This window comes from Nicotiana attenuata, chromosome 12 (genome assembly GCF_001879085.1).
Source record: "Nicotiana attenuata strain UT chromosome 12, NIATTr2, whole genome shotgun sequence".
In the NCBI taxonomy this organism is placed as follows: Eukaryota; Viridiplantae; Streptophyta; class Magnoliopsida; order Solanales; family Solanaceae; genus Nicotiana; species Nicotiana attenuata.
The window spans coordinates 4,920,444-4,942,632 of record NC_032000.1 but is presented as its reverse complement, the minus strand read 5'-3'; the positions used below and the strand labels follow the sequence as shown (position 1 = coordinate 4,942,632).

Here is a 22,189-nt window from a genome sequence, read left to right as displayed (position 1 = left end):
TACATCAACCTCACCGTGTCTGCGGGATCAACCAAAATGTCCTCCTTGGGAACGGTGACAGAACCCTACGGAAGACCTGAATTCAAAAAAGAAAAGTTAGCCAATTTTCTTATACGCAAGGTAAAGACAAGATAAGTTCAAAAATCAACTAACCATGATTTTTGGCCTTCCACCCATATTTGAGGGCCTGTTCTTTCCACCAGCGGATCTCAGGCGTAGTAACATCTAAAATCTTCGGGACCGCTGGTTCAAGCCTTCAACCCTCGGTGGTACCCACCGAGTTGCTGAAATAATGAAAAGAGAAGGATCAGTAACAACAAGAAACAATTTTTAATCAAAGGAAAAATAGACGTTTGAACTTACGTGTACGATTCCATGATTCAGGAAATGATGGAGTTGTGGCGAGGATGATATCCCTGGTGGCAACTATCACAAACAGCTCCATCCATCCATAATCGTTGTGTTCATCCATGCTGGTGAGCAAAGCATGGTGACCACATCTGCTGAAGTTTATCATTCCCCCACAGAAAATCTTGGGGGAATAAAGGTTCATCCTTCGAGCAAGGGAGAGCTCTTACCTTGTCTCTTGGTATAACCGCCAAAGACAGACTACCGTCCGCCACACAGAACGGTTCACCTGCGCTCAGTGAGAACGAGCCAAAAGTAAAGGGTACGTGTAAACGTATGTAAAATCCTTCTTGGGAAAGGTTACCCGCTCCGCTAGATCGGGAGAAATGATATTCAAATCATGGCAACCACAGTCTTCCTTTATAGCAGAAATGCTAGAAGGACGGATAGAAGAAGGGTATACACCAACAACCCATGTGCGGGAGTTAGCAGAAAGGGAACTTCTCTTCAAAGTCCTGGGCTGTATTGAGCCTTCACGGGATAATGGTGCTCACCGTAGGAGGAACAATATCATCGGTTCTTTCCTTATTCCTTGAAGAGTTGTGGTTCTTAGAAGAGGAGGTCATAGTTAGTAGGAGGAAATAAGAGTTTCTCGGAAGAAGAAGGTTCAAAGAAGTTGAAAGCAGGAGAAAGTTGAGTAAGAAAAGTTGAGAGAGTTTTAGAAATTTTGAATTGTGAAAGGAGAAGAATGAAGCATATAAGTAAAGGAATAGGCGGCTAAAATCGTGGCCATGATTACCTCGAGAACCGGTGAAAGTATTGCTGAATTGTGAAATGACGCGTGTTTGATGCATTAAATGCGGAGAGACGTGCGTCTAATCAAGCGTCATAAACTTTTCAAAGGGGGTCACAGAATTTCCCGCGAAGAAAGGTATCTTCACCAACTTCCTGATGACACAAGAATGTGCCACCGGAAAGCAGGGGCCTATCTGTATAGGGTAAAATCTGTTCATATTAACTACTCGTATAATAGAGCGATACGTGGAACCGGAGACAGATGAAAAGCGAGACATGTGGGAATTAAGACCGGGGGCGACAACCTCGGTTGGCACCGAAAAGCCCCCGAAAGGAATATTGCTCATGAGGACAAATGAATGTCTGCCACCAGATAACATTCAATTGAGAATATTCTGCGGTATTAAATATATAGTCCGTTATAGAGAATATGACATTCATAGCCTGCCGTTACATATTCTTCAATGACCCTCAAAATTATCATTAAAGAGGGGCATGATCCTAGGACCTTGTTCCCTAGGTGCAACTATAAATTTAAGTTCAAAAGCCATTGTAAGGGGACGAATTTTCTGACAAACTTATGCTATATACTATTCAAAAGCTCAATAATATTTTATTTTTGGCTTATTAATATTGTTATTACCGTCTTCGGAAGCTTCGCTCCCTGAATTAGGCTATTTACCGTCTTATCTCGATTTCAACGCTAAGTCTTGCATTTCTATTTAATTTATTTATTATTTTGGGATCAAATCGATTCTTCTGTCTATAAACCACGTATAAATTCAACCGTATCGTTTTACGGGTAAATAATTTCATTGATAACTTATTTTGGATCACCGATTTATATTTGGCGAGTTATTTTCTTATCATACCAAACCTTCGATTATTTAACGCATATAATTAAAATTAGACCTTTTAAAATAATGATCATTCAATCATTTCAGTTTCCTATTATTATACAATACAATTAATTTTAATTTATTTCACCTAAGAAGCTGATTGCGTTAGAATGTCTCATATATTATGTAAAACAATAATAGGATTTAATAACACATAAATAATAGATTATATGTATTATATATTCTATGAGTCTGATTTTTATTACAAGAGCTTGTATATATGCAATTTTATATTTTGAAAATTTAATTTCACAGGGGTAGGAGAAAGGAAAAATAGGAGAGGCGACTACAAGGTGGGGAACCAAATCTTCACTAACAAGGTAAAAGTCAATATAGCTAACTAACTAAGCTACTAAATTTTCATATACAGTCAAACCTCTCTATAACTATATCGTTTGTTCCAATAATGTTTTGCTTTTATAGTGAATGGTTGTTATACACCTATAACAACATTTTATGTTAAACCTCTCTATAACAATATCGTTTGTTCCAATAATTTTTTGCTTTTATAGTGAATGGTTGTTATACACCTATAACAACATTTTATGTTAAATATTTTTTTGTTGTTATAGATAAAAATTATTCAAAATTTAATTTATTTTTTGATATTACATATAAAAGACAAAAAAAAAAACTATTCAAATTAAAATCTCAAAAGATATGCATATTGCACTAATTAAATATTTAAAAAAGTTAATATATTATTAATAAATTCATAGCTAAACGTAAAAAGATTTAAACTCTAAGGCACACATTTTAAAGCTACTAAAATAATAAATTCTTTCAAGATTGATGGAAGAACTTTGTAGGTGTAGCTTGTTTCGCAAATTTTTTCTCTTACTAGAGATATAACGATTGAATTAGGCAAGATTTGTGTCCAAACTTTCAGCAGAAGGATAGTCGATAGCTTTCCCTTGAAGGCAATCTAAGAGCTTAACAGTTGAATCTTCTATCAAAATATTTGTTGACGTTTATCCAACAAAAAAAATATCATGTGTAAATTTTCAAATCTTATATATTATGCAACATAGAAACTTAGTTCAATAGAAAAAATTGTGTGCAGATTTTTAGAATTATTATTAGTAATCTTAAAGATTCTATATGGCTGTTATATATGAGTAATTTTACAAAGAGTATTCTGCTATAGATATAGATGTTGCTTTTATAGGTAGAAAGCTGTTATAGAGAGGTAAATATAACTTAAAAAATTGGTTTCGCAAAAAAATTAATTTTATAGTAAATGACTGTTATATGAGGAGATGATGTTGTTATAAAAAGGTCCAACTTACCATTCTCAAACAAGAACTTTAATTTACAGGGCAAAAGAAACAATAACACAGGTTGTGTACTCCTAGCATGCTCTTTACCAAAAATAATACCCCTCTTCGAACGGTTACTAAATTGTTAATAAAAAATTTGCTGTTCATTAGTCCTACAATTTTGGAAAAATTAACAGTTAGCATCACTAGACTTTTTGAAAAAGAAAAAATACAGACTTTATATTTGACTTAAATATCATAAATATATAAAGAGAAGGAAAAAAATAATGGAAAAAACATACATTAGCGGGAGAAATTCAAAAATAGCTAGATTTACAAGCGGTCGTTCAAAAATAGCCCAGTTTCAAAAGTAATCGAAATTTAGCCACTTTTCATGTAAAGATAAATCTGAGTGAAAACACTGTTCAAAACCCGAAAAATACGCCAGTATATTATGCTGGAGTTCCAGCATAAGTATACTTGAACTCCAGCATATTATACTGGAGTTCCAGGATAAGTATGCCGGAACTCCAGCATAATATGATGGAGTTCCCGCATAAGTACACTAGAACTCCAGCATAATATACTGGAGTTCCAGCAAAGTACACCGGTCCAGTATAATATGCTGGAAGTTCATACACAAGTGCTCGAATCTCCAGTATATTATGCTGGAACTTTCCGTGTGTTGGAGTTCCAGCATAATATGCTGGAAGTTCATATACAGGTGCACCGAACTCCAGTATATTATGCTGGACCGGTCTCTGTTGCAGTAAAATAGTGGCTATTTTTTATTGACTTGGTAAACGCTGGCTATTTTTGAATGACCAGTCCGAAAACTGGCTAGACCGTGCTGTTTTTACTACATTAGTGGCTTAGTGCTAAAAATTGCTGGACCATGTTTAGTTTTCATTGTAGTAGAGTAAGATTGGGTGCTACTTGTAGCTATTCCAAGGCCCAATCTTAAAATTTTTAATGTTCAATATTGCTAAACTTAAAATATAAATATATTTTATATCTATAAATTTATTCATTTTCGTTGGATGCTCGATTTCTTTTATAAAATTTAAAACTTACAATTATAATTTTTTATTGAAAACTTTAGATTTTATTTAAAAAATCTACTCCTAATAATTGATCCAGTAAAGACCGATGGACCCCGCCGAACTCAATCGGCAGCCCGTAGTAGTTTACTATTTTGGACTTGATGACAAAGGAGTAATGAGCCCGGCCCACAGTCTGTCTTAGGAGTTCAAAATTTGAATTACTAAACATGGCGTGACTTTGCTTTGAGCCGCGAAGTATCGCCACGTCTCCAAAAAATGAAAAAATGGAACCGCCGGCGGTAAAATCACCGTTGAATTACCCGGCAAAATGTTTCAGTTATTCTCCAGCTATTATGCTCACAAATCGCCGCCAAATGCTTCTTCGGCGTCGCAAATTAAATTATGTTCGAACAGCTTCCGTTACTTTGAAATTCCCCGCAGTGATTAAGGAATGGGAAAATTGTGAAGTCATTGATGCAAGCGAGCGGAAAAGGAAGGAGTGGATACACTTTGTTGGAGTCGGAGGTTGTGGTTTGTCCGCTCTCGCCATGCTTGCTCTCAAACAAGTACTCTCTCCTCTCTCTCTCTCTCTCTCTCTCTCTCTCTCTCTCCCTCACTATTTATATATTTGGTGACAAGCTGCTTTTACGAAAATTTTAAAGAACACTAATTGTTTGTAACTAGAAAAAAGTTAAGATGTGTTGACTGCCATGGAAATGGCATTTGAGCTAGAACAGAGACGAGCTTGAGAAGAAGAGTCTAATCAGAGAGAATGTGATTTTGTTAAAATATCAAATCTGAACTCAATCACTGTAGACTCAGCATATATATATATATACATCTCACCTACAGTATTAACTAACTTCTGGAATCTTCTAACTACCAGCTAACTAACTAGCTTAACTGACTAAATAATATTAACCACCTAATTACTCCTAACTTGACTCTAGTTACATCAGCTTGTTAGCTATAACCATAGTCAACACTCCCCCTCAAGCTGATAGTTGAATACAGATTCTTCACTCCAAGTCTTTGAAGCAGGTAATCATGTTGTGCCTTTCCCAAACCTTTTGTAAGGATATCTGCTAGCTGTTCATTGGTTGACACATGCTCAGTTTGTATCAGGCCCTGCATTATTCTTTCTCTTACAGAGTGACAATCTATATCTATGTGTTTTGTCCTTTCATGGAAAATAGGATTAGCTGCAATTTGGATTGCAGCCTTGCTATCACACATTAGCTTCACTGGCACTTGTGCCTCAACTCCCAGCTCTTTGGATAGTCCTACTAACCAGATAATCTCAGTTGTGCAAGATGCCATGCTTCTGAACTCAGCTTCAGCAGAGCTTCTTGACACTATCCCTTGCTTCTTTGACTTCCACGAGATTAGAGCATCTCCAAACTTTACTAAGTACCCTGTTATCGATTTCCTAGTTTGTACACAAGCCCCCCAATCTGAGTCATAGTAGGCCAGTAACTGATTGGTGTTCTGAGCAGGCATGAACAAGCCCAGACCTGGTGCCTCTTTAACATATCTCACCACTCTAAGGGCAGCTTCCATGTGTGAAACCTTTGGTCTGTGCATAAACTGACTTAGTACTTGAACAACAAATCCTAAGTCAGGTCGAGTCATAGTGAGATAGAGTAGTCTTCCCACAAGTCTCTAATATGGCCCTGGATCCTTGAGGAGATCCTCTTGAATGCCTTTCTGAACAGACTTGTCATATTCCTCTGAAGTGAGGTTTTGGTTGAAATCTAGAGGAGTACCTGCAGGTTTTTCTCCCCTTAATCTTGATTCAGCAATGAGCTCTAAGGCATACTTCCTTTGGCATATAACAATTCCTTATCCGGACCTTGCAAACTCAATGCCAAGAAAGAATCTCAATTCTCCCAAGTCTTTCATTTTGAACTTGGTTTGTAATTCTTTCCTTGTCTGAGTTAGCAATTGTTAACTACTGCCTGTAATCAATAAGTCATCAACATATACTAGTATTATAGTGATATCACAGCCTGCCTTCTTAGTAAAAAGAGAGTAGTCATAATGACTTTGTTGAAACCCCATCTGAACTAGAGCTTATGTCAGCTTTTTGTTCCATTGTCTTGGTGCTTGTTTAAGCCCATACAAGGACTTATGTAGTTTGCAGACCTTCAAATTCTCCGTCTGTCTGGCAAACCCTTGAGGAAGTTGCATATATACTTCTAATAGATCACCATTCAGGAAAGCATTATGGACATCCATTTGATGATGAACCAGCGTTTGGATGCTGCCAAGGCCACTATTGATCTGACTGTCACCATCTTTGCCACAGGTGAGAAGGTCTCTGTATAATCCAGTCCCTCCTTTTGATTGTAGCCTTTAGCTACCAATCTAGCTTTATATCTCTCTATCTCCCCTGAGGCCTGGTATTTGATCTTGAATATCCATTTACAACCAATAGGGACCTTGCCAGGAGGAAGATCCACAACACTCCAGGTGTGATTAGCTTCTAGAGCAGCAATTTCAAGCTTCATTGCTTCTACCCATTTTGGATCCAAAGCAGCCTCTTTGAAAATCTGAGGCTGTTTGATGGCTGTATATGCTAACAGAGCCTGCTTGTAAGGCAGTTTAATAGCAGCATAGGACACATATGAAGCCATAGGATATTGACAAGATTTGTTCTTGACAGGAATCACATAATCCTGCATCTAGGCAGGTTGCTTCCCTTCTCTAATGGACCTTCTTAACTCCTTAGGAGGTGGAGCCTCAGAAGGTTGGTCATGAGACTCTAAAGTTGAAGAAGTAAACTCAGTAGGTGATGAAGTGGCACTATGCTGATGCTCTTTATTAGGGACATATGAAGTGGCATGGTGTAGTTCTTGACAGGTAGCAAAGGGATGCGAGGAAGCACCCTGTGAGTAGGCCTCTGCAGCTGGTAGCAAGTCAAGGATAAGAAATATAGGGGTACCAACATCCTTCATATGTTTGAAGGGAAAGAGATGTTCCTGAAATACATGTGTGCTCACAAATAAAGACTTGGTGTGCAGACTTTAGAGCTTGTATCCCTTTTGTGTGGAAGAATAACCTAGCAAGACTGCAAGGAGAGCTCTTTGATTGCTTTGCTACAAGGCACACAGTACAATGATATGAACCTACATTTTTCAGTACTCGAAGTGCATCATGCCTTTTGATTACATCAGTAGAAGTATGTCCTAATCTGAGATGCCATAGGTGAGTGGATTCAGAACTAATGGACTCAGAACTAAGGTTAGCTGTGTGTGCACATTTATTTAACAGCTGTGATTTCTGGAGTGAGTTCCCTTTCAGCAGATAGAGTCCATGCTCTTCCTTACCAATCCCTAGCACCCGACCATTGTAGAGGTCCTGAAATATGCAGAAATCAGGGAAGAATGCCACTAAGCACTGTAATTCCTTGGTAAGTTGAGAAACAGACAATAGATTGTACTTAAAGTCAGGTATAAACAACACATCACTAATATTCTGGTCTTTAAGTACTGTAGTATTTCCTGAGTGTGATACTGTCACTACATTTCCTGTTGGTAATTGAACCGTGCCTCTTTGATGTTTTGGTAAAACCTGATAGTTGTTTAGCATCTGTAGATTGGATGTCATGTGATTTGAGACACTTGTCTACTATCCAGTTATGATTAAGATACTTGGATAGTAAAGCTATCAGAGAACCTGCAGCAGCAGCCTTGGAAGATGATCCCTCCTCAACACTCTTGTTGAGCAGCTGAACAATCTGTTGATATTGTTGTTGTGTGAGATAGGGTGCAGGTGGTGGAGGCTGAGAATAAGTGGCAAAGTGAGGCATCATAGACATCATAGGATATTGAGGCATAATAACAGGTTGAGACACTACAGAATGATCTCCTCTACCATGTTGAACTGCATGTTGAGCTCCAGCTTGCATCTGTGGCCCTTCTCCTGGCTGATGGACTTCAGCACTAGCATGATTAACATATAGACAAAGGGTTCCTCCTTTCTTCTTAGGTTTAAAATCAGCTGGATAGCTAATTAGCTTATAACAATTTTCCTTAGTATGTCATTTGTAGTGGCAGTATTCACATTGTACTTGATTTCTCCTTTGTTTGAAATTACCTCCTGAGTTAACAGAGGTTCTATTACTGTAAAGTACTCTCCATTGTCTCAGACACTTGAACTGTTTGTGAGAAATTTGCCAAACTCCTTTGACTTTTCTGATCCACCAGTAGAGAATAGGCCTTGTTGATACTAGGAATTAGGGACATCATCATAATTTGGCTTCTGGACTCTGAGTATGACTCTTTTAGGCCCATGAGAAATTGCAAAAGCCTGTGTTGTTCAAAGTGCTGAGCATTCTTCTTCGATTCTGGACAAGGACAACCAGGGCAGGGCATGAGAGCATCAAACTCATCCCAAAGATCCCTCAGTTTCGAAAAATAATCAGATATGTTCATGGTTCCTTGAGTCAATGTATGAATTTCTCTATGGAGATAGAGAACTCTTGAACCATTCACTTTACAAATCTCTCTTTTAGATCCTCCCACACTTTGTGAGCATCAGATGCATACACTACACCACTTAATAGGCCTGGTCTAACTGCATTCATAATCCATGAGAGAACTACAACATTGACTTTCTCCCATTGATCATACAGTTCAGGTGCAAATTTTGATTTAGGAAATCGTCCGTCCACAAAACCTAGTTTACTCTTGCATAGCAAACCAATCCTCATAGTCCTACTCCACAAAGCGTAGTTATCTGATCCAGTTAATTGAAGAGAAGTCAGAGTACTACCTAGAGTATCTATTGGTTTAAGGAAGAGAGGATGATTGTGATCAATTGTGGGAATATTGACAGTAGCAGTTGTGCCATCGCTTGTTTCAGCGGTCGCAGCATTCACATCACCTCCAATCGCCATTGTTGAGCTGAGGTGAGCAGAATTTCAGACCTAGATTCAACACTTGCAAACCCTAATTTCACCACGTGTCACTAGAAGACAATTCTACAGGTCTTCTGTAGAATCGAAGCAACACTAGAAAAGAAGAATGAAATTGAGTTAGTGATTGAGCGTAGATCGAGTCTCACCGCTCTGATAACATGTTGACTGCCATGGAAATGGCATTTGAGCTAGAACAGAGACGAGCTTGAGAAGAAGAGTCTAATCTGAGAGAATGTGATTTTGTAAAATATCAAATTTGAACTCAATCACTGTACACTCAGTATCTCACCTATAGTATTAACTAACTTCTGGAATCTTCTAGCTTAACTGACTAAATAATATTAACCACCTAATCACTCCTAACTTGACTCTAGTTACATCAGCTTGTTAGCTTTTACCATAGTCAACAAGATGTTACCTACTATGGAGTTTCGGAAGTGTTAATTTTATATGCTAGTGATTGTGAAATCATGTTGAATTGGATAATTTAACTATGGTACTACAAAACCCTGTCTTATTTTTGGTCGGGTGAAGTAACATTTTCACTTTCACAAATAGCTGGTCACACCTCCCTAAACTCTTAGGGATCACTTCGTTGGCAGAAGAAATAGAAATAATCTCGGCGAAAAATTGCTCATACGTGATAACTAATAGTCTAATACAACATTTGATTTAGACACATTATTCTTCAACAAATAACAATCCTTACATTACTATTCACCGCATGACCATATATGTACTAGTACAGTTCCAGCGTAACTAGTATGTGAATCAAACTATCCTTTGTTATTTGGACGGCTGAATTAGTGAGCTGGGTGTTAGTGTAAGACAATTACTTTTCTTTGTTTCTTCCATTTTCGTCTAATGTGCTGGTAGGTATAATAAAACTAAGCTAAATTTGAAATGCATTAGGGTTACGAGGTCAGCGGTTCTGATATAATGTGGAATAAAGCCATGGACGCATTGCGAGAAGCCGGTGCCCGAGTGTATACAGGCCATTCTGAGCTTAGTTTGAGAAAGCATAACGGTTCGATGCCTGATGCCCTTGTTGTGTCGAGCGCGATTTGTGGAGACAATGTCGAGATTTTATATGCCGAGTCTGTTGGAGTACCTGTGTGAGTACTGTGATCTTAATTATTTTATTGTACTTCCATTATCCAAGTTACACTTGAATTCAGATAGTAGACATGGTGTTCTGTTCTTGTAGGTACAAGCGAGGAGCTTGGTTGGGCAGGATCACTGAAAGCTACAACCTCATTGCTGTCAGTGGGAGCCATGGTAATCTTATTTCTTTGGTGTTTGCTGAGATATTAATACGTGACAAAGTCTTTTCTATGTCTGAGCTTTGCTAAACATGGCAAAGTTCTGAAATCCTGAAATATTCTCAATATTTGCTTGCATTACACGGAAGCCTAAAATATGTGGAAAGTTTGCTGAGGTTTGATATACATTGTACTAGCCATTTCTCTTGGGTGAATCAGTTGTTTGAAAAGCATGAGGATTCTGTAATTATGTGCAATGTGAACGTCCTTATTTACCAAACTGATCCTTTTATGAGATGTTGACTAGAATCGCGATGTAATCTTGTATTTCTGAAGAAGCCTGAAATATGACAAACTTCACTAGTTCGCTTGTAGCACAAACCATTTCGCTTGTGTTAATCAGCTCTCTGCCAAACCTTGAAACCTGTCTGCTTTATTGGCTTAGCGATTTGATCTGTGGAAACTGCATACACAAGTGTCTTGCAAAAGCCTTAGGTGTGAAGAAGGATTCAAGGCAGAGAGTATCCGGAAGGGAGAAGAGCAACACCACCGATTGGGGGTTTTTCTGAGAAAGAAAGGAAAAGACAAGGATTAGGCAACATTTGGAAGAGGAGAGTTCTAGGCTCCTATACTGTAGGTTGCTAATATCTGGAGTTCATGCCTGCTCTCTATAATATGTAATTAGCAAAAACGTTTGTTACTAACGAACAATTATGTTATTAGCAAAAACATATTCAACTAATAGGTAAAAATTCATGTTGTGAGTGCATGGATAGGACTTGTAAACGCCAGACCAATGTTTGGCTCTGAATATATGATATCTATCAGCTGAGACCAATTGCTCAAGGCCTTTGGACCATTAATATTTTCTGTTATTTAGTCTGGTCAGAATGACTTTGACCTTCTCTGAATATGTGATAATTACCACCAAAATTTACTTCTTCCACTTTCTGCTGATATGTTGACCAATGCAGGGAAGAGTACCACAGCTAGTATGCTTGCTTATGTCTTAAATGCAATGGGGAATGATCTTACAGCTGTAATTGGGGCTTGGGTACCACAGGTAGGTTTACTCTGTCTCTTCCTCTTAGAAGTGATATTGTACTACTTGCTTTCTGTGCAAAGTTTTTCCGGATATGCCCATTGGAAGCAGCGGTAAAGTTGTCTCCGTGTGACCTATAGGGTCACGGGTTCGAGCCGTGGAAGCAGCCACTAATGTTTGCTTTAGGATAAGCTATTTACATCACACCCCTTGGGGTGCGGCCCTTTGCCGGACCCCGCGTGAATGCGGGATGCTTTTTGCACCAGACTGCCCTTTTTTATGCTCTTTGGGAGTTTGTCAATGGTGTTTGCAAAACTGTTTTTGTTCACATTAGAGCTTATGTATCCCACTCTGAAATTTTTCATTTACATGCAAAACTTACTTTTGACATAACTGTCTTCTGCAGCTTGCTGAAAGAAACATCATTTGTGGAACTGGTGGCAACTTTGTATTGGAGGTATCCAATACTGTTACTCCTCTATTCTTGTGTCTTTTAATCGGATGAGTTGGTTTTAGTTTGTAAGATTATAGGAATCACTCAAGATTATCATAGTTTGTTATTCCTGTAAGTCTGATCTTTGTGCTTTTCAATGTAGGCTGATGAGTATGACTGTTGCTTCCTTGGAGTAACACCTCAAATAGCTGTGGTAACAAATATAGATTGGGAGCATGTAGACATTTTCCAAGATGAGGTCGGTGATTCACTGCTTCTGGTGTTAACCAAGTATTTTATATTTAAATTATTGTCTCTGGAAAATCACCAGATTTTTTCTATATCAGGAAGCAGTTAAAACTATTTTCCGGAAGTTCATAGGGCAGATAAAGGTTGGAGGACATTTAATTTTATGCGGTGATAGGTATATAGTGCTAACTTTGTCCCACTGTTGATATATTTCATGGGTTGAATGGATTTACCAACAAAGTTTTCTTGCTTAAACGGAAATTTGTTGAAGATTTTTCGACAAATGTTTTACTCACTCTTCATAGGAAACATCTCCTGAAGGAGGACAATCACTATGCCATATTTCTTTTTAAGCACCTGCTACTACTTCGTTGGTCATTGGCCTTTAGAAACACTATTATGAAGATATTAAGGGTCCTCATGTTCTAAGCAGTGTTCACTGACTATGGTTCTTATAGAATCATATGTCCCAACCAACTTGTGGTTGCTGCATCATGAGGATATGGAACATTAACCCACTACCAGAAAAGTGAACTCATTATGTTTTTCCTCTTATACATTGATCGTTCTATTACTGAAGGTTTTCATATATTTTTTATGAACTATTATTTGGTGGCTTCTATTATCTTTAGGTATAGAACGTGCAAATTGATCTAATTCTGAGGCTAAAGAAGGAAATATTGAATTTCCATGTCTAATGTAGTTGCCAATAATACTTTCCCGATTGAGTGATTACAGTCTAGGTGCATGCTCTTTGGTCAACAAAATGGACTCAGACTCTGATCCTAGTTCAATTCTTCGGAATGATGCATTCCAGATTTCAACTTACGGAATTTCTAGTTGTAACGATTGGCATCCCTTATCAATATCCCCAAACTGTTGTGGAGGTAGTGACTATAAGCTGGTGAGTACATTTGTTCTTAGCTCTGCCCTTCCAGAAGCACTCGTTTTAGGCCATTTTCGCTCATCTCTAATTTTGTTGTCAGATTCTAGAGTTGATTCCTTTATCACGTCCAGAGATGAAACATAGTTTCATGTAAAACTGAAATACATTCATAAGTTTTCGAAGTATCATTTGACAATAACATACAGGGAACTTGTGGATAGCTTATGACTAAGGAGGTGAAAATGCTTCGCGTATTCTACTCCTGCTTTGTACTTGAGTTGGCAACTCTATGCTGCATGATCCATAAATTCACTTTTCAAGAAAGTGAAAGAACAATTTTCAGAAGCTTAACATAAAGTGCATATCGTAACTTCTCTCTTCCTCTATGGTCTACAAATCTGTAGATTATTCTCTCTGAAATTAACTGGAGAGTCCAATTCAAAACAATTCCTGATTTTGTTTCTGGTTCTTCAAAAGGTTATGACAGAATGCATCACCTCACAAAATAAAGTGAACATTAGGGAAATAAGCTCCTTTCTTGCTCCCTCCATACCGAAAAAACTATGCAATTTGGAGTACAATAAAGTAGGATTGAAGAGTTAAATTTTCTACTCTCCAACCAAACACCAAACACCAGAAAACATTTTCCAGAAAAACCAGAAAATAAGTCATTTCCTGGAAGGGGAAAGAAATGTTTTCTGTCATACCAAATGCTCCCTTAAATTTTGAAAAGATATTGTATATTTAGAAACTATATAGAAATATTGCCAGTTGTGAACTGGAACTTTTAGATCAAATATATTAAAGAATCTCAGTCATAGAAAATTAGACTGTGTCTTGAATTTTGCAGCGCTGTCACATCAACTGAAAGAGCAATTATACTTTCTCGATTTGATTTTAGGCGATTCAGATTTGCATGTAGGTTAAAACTTAAAAGTCTATATATTAACATGAATATTACCAAACAAATAGATTCTTGGTCTTCTGCATAAAATTTGTTTTATGGTTTAATTTTCAATTTAACTTTATATCTGTTGATGAAGTTGAAGCCTTACAACTTTTGTACGTTGCACAATATTCTTGCAGATAAATACAAAAGTATAACGGCATGGAGAATAAAGTTTTTGCTGTCTTCTTTTTATACCTACCCCCTGTAGTTATTTGAAGTTACTGGCATATGGAATACCTCATATATTTGTGCATGGATTGTTGCTTAAAGATCTAATTTCATTATTCAGTTTCACAAGCGACATCATATTGCGGACATCAGCCTACAGATTCCTGGAGTCCACAATGTTCTTAATTCATTAGCAGTAAGTAAACTTTTTATCTTTTTATTTTTTTAGAGTAAGTCGACATTTAAAAGTTGCAGAACTGTTTTCCTTCTTTTCTTTTTATTTTATTTGATGAACTTTACTCAAATACTTTTGGCTATAAACAAAGCCAGTACAGCTAATCAATTTTGATTTAATTTGAACTTAGATGGGCCCCAAAATGGAGAATAATTTGTTGGCTGCTCAAGATTATCTCATAGTTTAGGCATATGTATTAGAAGAAAACATGTTTTAGCGTGCAAATTCTTTCGTTCGTCCACTCCAAGTGAAGACAATGTTTGATGTGTTCTGTTGCTGCTGTGGACGTTCCAACCTGCAGGTCATTGCAACTATCCATGCTCTTTTTGCGGATCAGAAACAATTTCTTAGTTCCATGGCTTCTTTGCAGCTTCACATGCAAACATTTAAAGGTGTTTCCAGACGTTTCGAGAAGATTGGTACTGTACGCGGGTGCCATATTTATGATGACTACGCTCACCATCCCACCGAAATTCAAGCCGTTCTTCAGGCAGCACGCCAGATATTTCCATTTCAAGAACTTATAGTAATATTTCAGCCTCATACTTACAGGTATGTACCTGAAAGTATTCTCCTTCCAGATTACAATTACATTGATTGCACAATGCTTGAAATTTTCATAATCTGCAGTCGCCTAGCAGCATTGAAAGATGACTTTGCTACTGCATTCACTAATGCGAATAGGGTTGTGATTACTGAGGTATAATCCCACTTTGAGTTGTAAAGCTACTTAAGTGATAATGTTTCTATATTCCCCTTTCCTTTTCTCTTGGCAAAGGAGATATAATTTTTGTTTCTGCTGCTAGATTTATGCAGCTAGAGAAAGAAATCTTTGGAAGATCAATGGAAGGGATCTTGCAATGTCTATAGTTGGCCCACCATCTGAGTTTATCCCTACCCTGGTACGGAACTCTCTGCAACTAAGAAAACTTCCTCACGGTTGTAAATGTTGTAGTTACCTCAAAACTTTTGTTGTCCTTTCCTTGTAGTCACTAATTATTTGGATATGAGAACAAGTCAGTCTTCCAGTAAGTACTCAGCCTACTTTAAAAAAGGACAGCCCGATGAACAAAATATCCTGCATTCATGCAGGGACCGGGGAATGGCCGCATCCTAGGGGTGTGATGTAGACTGCCTACTCAAATGCATGCATTACTGGCTGCTTCTACAGCTCGAACCCGTGACCTATAGGTCACACGGAGACAATTTTACCATTGCTCCAAGGCTCCCCTTCAAAATTCTCTTTGGTCTAATTAATAAATGGAAAATTCTCTTCATGATAACCAATATTTATTGCCAATGTTTTAAGAGTGACTCCCATTACAGTACTGGACTAGTCAGCTTGAATGGTCAGTGGCAGCTTATGGTTCATCTTGGTTAAGTTAACCTTTCTTCTAATTTCCCCCTTTTTATGGTGTAAACATACCAGATACAAGTGCTGGAAATGCTGGTTGATCAGATATCCAAGGATCCCGATCATGAAACTGTTATCTTGACCTTAGGAGCAGGTGAACATTCTCTTATATACGACTCTGAAAGCCCTTGTATAACAGTAGTCCGTTGTCTAGGGAGGCCATTCTTAGCCGAGATGGAAAAGGAAAAGAAAAGAAAGAAAAAGAAATAAAGGAATAAGCAATAGAAAAAGGCACAAGAATCTTTGGCTTCTTATTATGAGACTGATTTTGATATCTTCTTTCAGGAGACATAACTTCGGTGGGTCATAAACTACTACCTGAATTGCAGCAGAGATTGCTATAATACGCTGCTTTGCAAGATGGCAGCAAAAATTTCCGTTTCTGGGACATGGAAACGCTTATAATTTTCACAGCCTCAAATTAAAACAGCTAAAGAAGCAGAGGGTCCTAGCACCGTGCACATTCATCTGCACTAAATAGATGGTGCCAAGCGTGACCTTGGTGATGGAAGATGTCGTCATGCAGATATGATGATAATGATTAACTGCTTGAGATCATATGCATCCAATGATTGCTTTCTCTGCTGCAGCAAACACAACAATCAAAAGGAAAAGACCTAGGCATGGTATAGAAGGGATGGAGTAAGAAAGTACCGCACTGCACCCCCAGTAGCAGTGAATCTTCTCGGCTGTTACGTCCCGGTAATTGATTGTTGAATATGTATGTCGGCAACAATGTGGTTTCTCACTTTATGACCACCTCCTTTGCTTAGCACTCATGTGGATCTTGTGGAAGAAGAGAGGAGGTCTTTGAAAAGGTTAGGAGGACGACTACATTTGAAGAGTGATCCTCTCATTCTTAGCTTCTTTTTGGTGCATCCATGAAATTTCAGTTTGTAAAGGAAGATAGTGTGTCGTCCGTAGAGAATCACATTATGTTGTAGATTTATCTATTTTTTGATATGGTGCTTGTATATGGGAGATTTCTCATTATTAATAAAATTATTTACCCTGTAAAAAAAATGATCACCTCCTTGGTTTCTTTTTGTAGGAAAGCATGAGCTTTTCCCATTATGTACATACAGCATATGTGATATTATATACATTGTAAGTCTCTAATTAATTCTATTCAATGCATATGGAAGACCAACCAGGCCATGTCTGGATTGAAGCACCGTCCATATTCTAATGAGCTGCTGCAAAGAGGATGCATTCTTCTCTCATTAAGACAGGTATTTACACCCATGGATATCTAAATGAGAAAACTGCTGAGGGAATCTTGCAGAAATCTAATTGTGAGCGATGATCTAAGCAAAATTTCCTAGGGCATGTCATAGCAAGCAGTAGGAACAAAAGTGCGGAGTTACAGGCAGGACCTAAACTGAGAGCAGCCAAACTTAGGTAGGGCTACATAATTACAGAGACACAACCAAACAATTGCAGAAAGCTTAACCATAGTAGTGAAGTTCTTGAGCACCTCCTGACATTAATGGTTCTTGTGTATGCATATCGGCAATAGTTTGGTTTCTAACTTTATGACACCTCCTTAGCTTCTTTTTTTGTAGAAAAATAGCTTTCCCATTATATGCATATAGAATTAGTGATATTATTATACACTGTTTATCAAAGGATTTGATGACTTATTGAAGTTCAACTAATTTCTGTTTCAATTGAAGCACTGTGCATATCTAATGAGGCTGCATACTTCAACACTAACACATGTATTTACACCCACTGCTGGGGGAAACTTATTGAAATCTACCAGTGAGCACTGATTTAAGCAAAATTTGCTAAGGCAAAGCAAGCAATAGGAACAGAAGTGGAGATCACAGGCTGGACTTACACAGAGAGCAGCCAAACTTAGGTAGGGATACATAATACAGTAACTCAAACTAGATTGGTGGAGAAAAAAGTTCATATTTCGTGCAAACGGGCATGATACAGTGTTCAGCTCAAATCCAAAACAAAAAGTACAAATTCCTAATAACTGCACTAATGTTTGACTATCCAACATAGAATCCTGAAATAGTCACAAGGAAGAATGCAAACCTCAACTCTCTACTATACACAGTTTTCTTGCTCCATAGGACCTTCCAAAAACACAACCAAACAAATACAGAAACCTCACCAAAGCCACTACTTAAAAAAGTATAAACATCCAGCTACCGCCCGAAAAATGAGAAGAACCCGCGTTTCTTAGGCTCCTCCTCCACCATTACAGCCTCCATACTATCCTGCTCAACCAACCTCCATGCTGCTTGCTCAAATGCCAAACCTGCCAAAGCTGGCGGCTTATTCAACACCAGAGGATAACCTCTATTAGTACTTCTAATAACCTCCGAATCCTCAGGAATCACACCTAATAAAGGAAGCCCCAACATTTCCTGCACATCCAATACAGACATCATATCTTCCCCTTTTATCATATCCGTCCGAACCCTATTCACCATCATCTTAATATCCCTTATTCCATCACATTCCAACAATCCAGTCACTCTATCAGCATCCCTTAAGCTTGTAATATCTGGCGTTGTCACTAAAACAGCTTCATTTGCCGGAGTAATAGCTGTTATAAACCCAGCATCAATACCAGCTGGACAATCAATGATAATGAAATCGGGTGCACCTTCGTCACGGGCTTTTAAGGCGTCCACAAGCCAAACCAAGGCTTTCCCGCCAAACCCAATAGGCAATTTGGATCTGGGCTTGGAAATACATAACAGTTCAAAATTGGACCAACGCTTGTCACGAACAAGGGCCTGATCGAGACGGCAATCGCCATTGAGAACCTCCACAACGGTGTAATTGACCCGGTTTTCCAGCCCTAAAAGGAGGTCAAGGTTACGGAGACCCACATCGCAATCAATGGCCACTACGGAGAAGCCTAGACGAGCTAAGGAAAGGCCGATATTGGCGGTGGTAGTGGTCTTACCGACGCCGCCTTTTCCGGAGGTAATGACGACAACTCTCGGGGTTTCTCCGGCGAGCTGAGGCTTGCGGTTGTACTGGAGGATGGAATGGATGGAAGGATAGAAGTTTCTAGAAGGTTTGGGAGTGGGAATGGGTTTTAGGGTTTTGGGGGAAAGGGAATTGGGAGGGGTAAAAGAGGAAGAGTAGAGAGAGGAGGGTTTAGGGTTAGAGAGTGGCTGCAGAGATAACATTTTCGTGTGGAAGAAATGAGATAGTATTGTTGTATTGAGCGAAAGAGAGGAAACTTCAGAAAAACATGTTTGATGTGTTCTGTTAGTAGAAAGGGGAAGGCGACGGCACTGAGGTGATGACTAAAGAACGGGAAATATCTATTGTGCAGCTAATCTTAATTTTTTTTTTCTTTTTCTTTTGGCTGTCTCGCATAATTTGAATGAAGATGCACACGATATTAATATTAAAGTATTTTCAGTGATTTTATGATGTTTCAATGTATAAAGTAGTATTTTTTATACATTAAAAAATATATTTGTATAATTACAGCAGTAAAATTTATCAAGCGTGCACTTAAACTTGAATTGGTAACTTAGAAAAGATGATGCGTTACTCGTAGAAGTCGATTAAACTAAACTTAATTTAATAAAAGTTTCCATCATCATTCGATAAAGATTAAATTTGCTATGTAAAATCCAAGTATAAATTGAATTGTTTGCATGTGCTACAAAAAGAAGTTAAAGATCTATGGATATTTTCATATAACTATAAAATTATCAATGATGTGTAATGTATTTGATATAGCGTTAAGCGTTAACGTTGGATATTTGATATAGTAATAAATAAGCGGATGAATTTTGGCTGGAAAATACATTTTATCCGACCTAGTGCATCCAACAAGTTATGTTAATTCATTATGATTATTGTATGAGTCAAGACTCATCCCTAAAAAGCTTAAGTCATGAAACATTCATAGGCCGTCATGTGTCGAAGCGGTTCAAGAAACAATGAAGGATGCGGTCGAAGAGTCAGCAAGGATTAAGGTCGAGGAGTCATCAAAGATCGAGGTCGAAGTCGAACACCCTTGACAGAGATGTAACGGCTAGTTTCAAGATAGGAATATTAAAGGGAATATTCTAGTGGATATTTTCTACACTTGCACTATTAGAGTTTCTAAGAACATGTTCTCTATAAATAGAAGGAGGCACAATGATAGGGGACATGAGATATTCATTTGTAAAGAACATACTGACTTTGTTAAGAGAATCAAATATTATCGCATATATACAAAAACAACATTTTCATTAAGATTCTTGTCTAGCATTTCCACCGGATCCAAGAACGACCCAAGTGTCCAAAGGCGTATCAATCATTCGTCATTGTCAGAAGGAATAATCACTGATCCCATCTCTTTTCGGGTGACTCACACGTTCTATTACTTAAATGCCATTTATTGCTATTTATTACTATTTAACGTCTTATTCTTTCTTTTTGGATCATTGGATATTATCATCACTGCTCATATTCACTACCATCCAGATAGAATATATTAGTTATGTGGCTTTGATACACGTAATTCTATTTCTGGATATTATTTTTTATTAAGATTAACTTCACTTTATATAAGTCTTGTTGGTTGAGCCAAAATCACTAATTTTTGGTCAAACAGTTTGGCGCCGTCTGTGGGAATTTCTTAATTAATTTTTTAGTTTCCTTTAGATCTATAGCTAAGGTGAGTCACTAACCCCACAAACCCCAAGATCTTTCTCTTTCTCCGTACGAACAAAAACCCACATGGAAGGTACCCAAGGAGAGAGGACTAAAGTAACAGCTAACCTCCCCAGCAACCTCATGAACGCTATCAACGAGAGCTGTGAGATATTAGGTGAGGACGTGACACCCGCTGCCTCCCCCAGGCACGAGAGATCGCCCCCCTCCCCATCGTAGCACAACAAAATCTAATGGAAAGGGGCCTCGACGTCTATAGAAGAAGGGGCGCCACTAGTCGTGAAAAAGCTCCTCGAAGCATGGCTAACTGATACGCTAGTGAGCATGCTCAACAAGCCCACTCGATGCACGGCTGCAAGAACCTACACAATGCAACGAGCAGACGAACAGGGTGACCGACTAGTTGCTCTAACACCAGGTATAATTCACAACGTTACTAACCATGCAAGTGACAGCGCCCTCGTCGTTGTTCTAAGAAGGATGGAAGAAATGGAGAACGAAAACAAAGCACTCAGGGATCAAATGAAGGAACACCAAGAATGAGTCAACAAGATACCGGGGGCGCCTAAGCTATTGCCGAAGAGGGACGCCGACAGGTCAGTAGAACAACTGTACAACGAAGAAGCGGCCCCGCATGGCATACCGAAGACCTTCAAAATGCCGCCCTACCTCAAGATATGCGACGGAACGACCGATCCCGAAGATCATGTGACTCATTACGTCACCGCCGTGAAAGGCAACGACCTCACCAGGGAACATGTGTCGTCCATTTTGCTGAAGAAGTTCAGGAAACCCTACGGGGGGGGGGGGGTAGGGGTTAACTAACGNNGGGGGGGGGGGGGGGGTATTAACATGGTACTCACAGTACCAGCCCATTCCATTAAAACTTTTGAGGAAATGGCCGATAAGTTCGTAACGGCGCATGTCGGAGCCAAAGGCAGAAATAAGAGTAAACGACATATTTGTCGTCAAACAGTCCTTAGGAAAGGGACTGAGGGACTTCCTCGCCCGATTTAACAGGGTAATGATGACCCTGTCGAACGTGTCCGAGGGGATGTAGTCGCAGTTTTGCAGAACAAGCTGAGTAGAGATAGTTCGAGAGCGACTAGGAAACTGCTGAGCCGATTGATAAAATATCCCCCAACCACTTGGGACGAGATCCATAATGCTTACTGCACCGAAGTCTGAGCAGATGAGGATGACCACAACGGACCAACCCATCGGCTCATCTTGGTACAAGCCGAACCCAGAAAAGAACGAAGAGACAACATCAAGCGGGATCACTCGGTCTCACGACCTAACAGGGAGCGACATCAGCCATATGTCAGGGACCACGCCCCACCTTTTCTCCGCTATGAAGAAGGCCCACACAAGCCGAGGCCAGGGACTCACCGGAATGAAATAGGTATGCCCCATTTATTATCTACCCACAATTTTTTGCGTATCACCTGGAGAAATAGTCTATGCTCTGGAAAAACTCAGAACGAAGGTAAAGTGGCCGCCAAAGATGAGATCCTATCCGAGCACCAGAAAATTTGACGCCCTTTACGAGTTCCACCAAGAACGTAGGCACAAAATAGAAGATTGCATAGCCCTCAAGCAAGAAGTTGTGAACATGTTGCGGTAGGGACACCTC

General features: G+C 38.8%; 2 protein-coding genes across 2 annotated transcripts; one reads left to right on the top strand and one right to left on the bottom strand.

The window, feature by feature from the left end:
- LOC109235188 (UDP-N-acetylmuramate--L-alanine ligase-like) lies at positions 4,588–16,936 on the top strand. Its single transcript, XM_019401181.1, has 14 exons — positions 4,588–4,910; positions 10,178–10,380; positions 10,473–10,543; positions 11,502–11,590; positions 11,976–12,026; positions 12,166–12,261; positions 12,350–12,426; positions 12,990–13,155; positions 14,376–14,450; positions 14,791–15,041; positions 15,120–15,189; positions 15,296–15,391; positions 15,919–15,997; positions 16,189–16,936. Exons 1-14 carry the CDS (start codon positions 4,629–4,631, stop codon positions 16,245–16,247), a joined length of 1,665 nt encoding a protein of 554 aa, XP_019256726.1. The 5' UTR covers positions 4,588–4,628; the 3' UTR covers positions 16,248–16,936.
- Positions 17,782–19,206, bottom strand: LOC109235187 (putative septum site-determining protein minD homolog, chloroplastic). The gene has a single exon (XM_019401180.1). The coding sequence runs from the start codon at positions 19,062–19,064 to the stop codon at positions 18,066–18,068; it is 999 nt and encodes a 332-aa protein (XP_019256725.1). The 5' UTR covers positions 19,065–19,206; the 3' UTR covers positions 17,782–18,065.

Bases quoted from the DNA above. Each gene is read 5' to 3' on its own strand.
- LOC109235187 (XM_019401180.1), bottom strand. From the start codon at position 19,064: ATGTTATCTCTGCAGCCACTCTCTAACCCTAAACCCTCCTCTCTCTAC.
- LOC109235188 (XM_019401181.1), top strand. From the start codon at position 4,629: ATGGAACCGCCGGCGGTAAAATCACCGTTGAATTACCCGGCAAAATGT. The intron at 10,381-10,472 runs GTGAGTACTGTG...CTGTTCTTGTAG, and splicing joins GAGTCTGTTGGAGTACCTGT to GTACAAGCGAGGAGCTTGGT. The intron at 12,027-12,165 runs GTATCCAATACT...TTTTCAATGTAG, and splicing joins GTGGCAACTTTGTATTGGAG to GCTGATGAGTATGACTGTTG.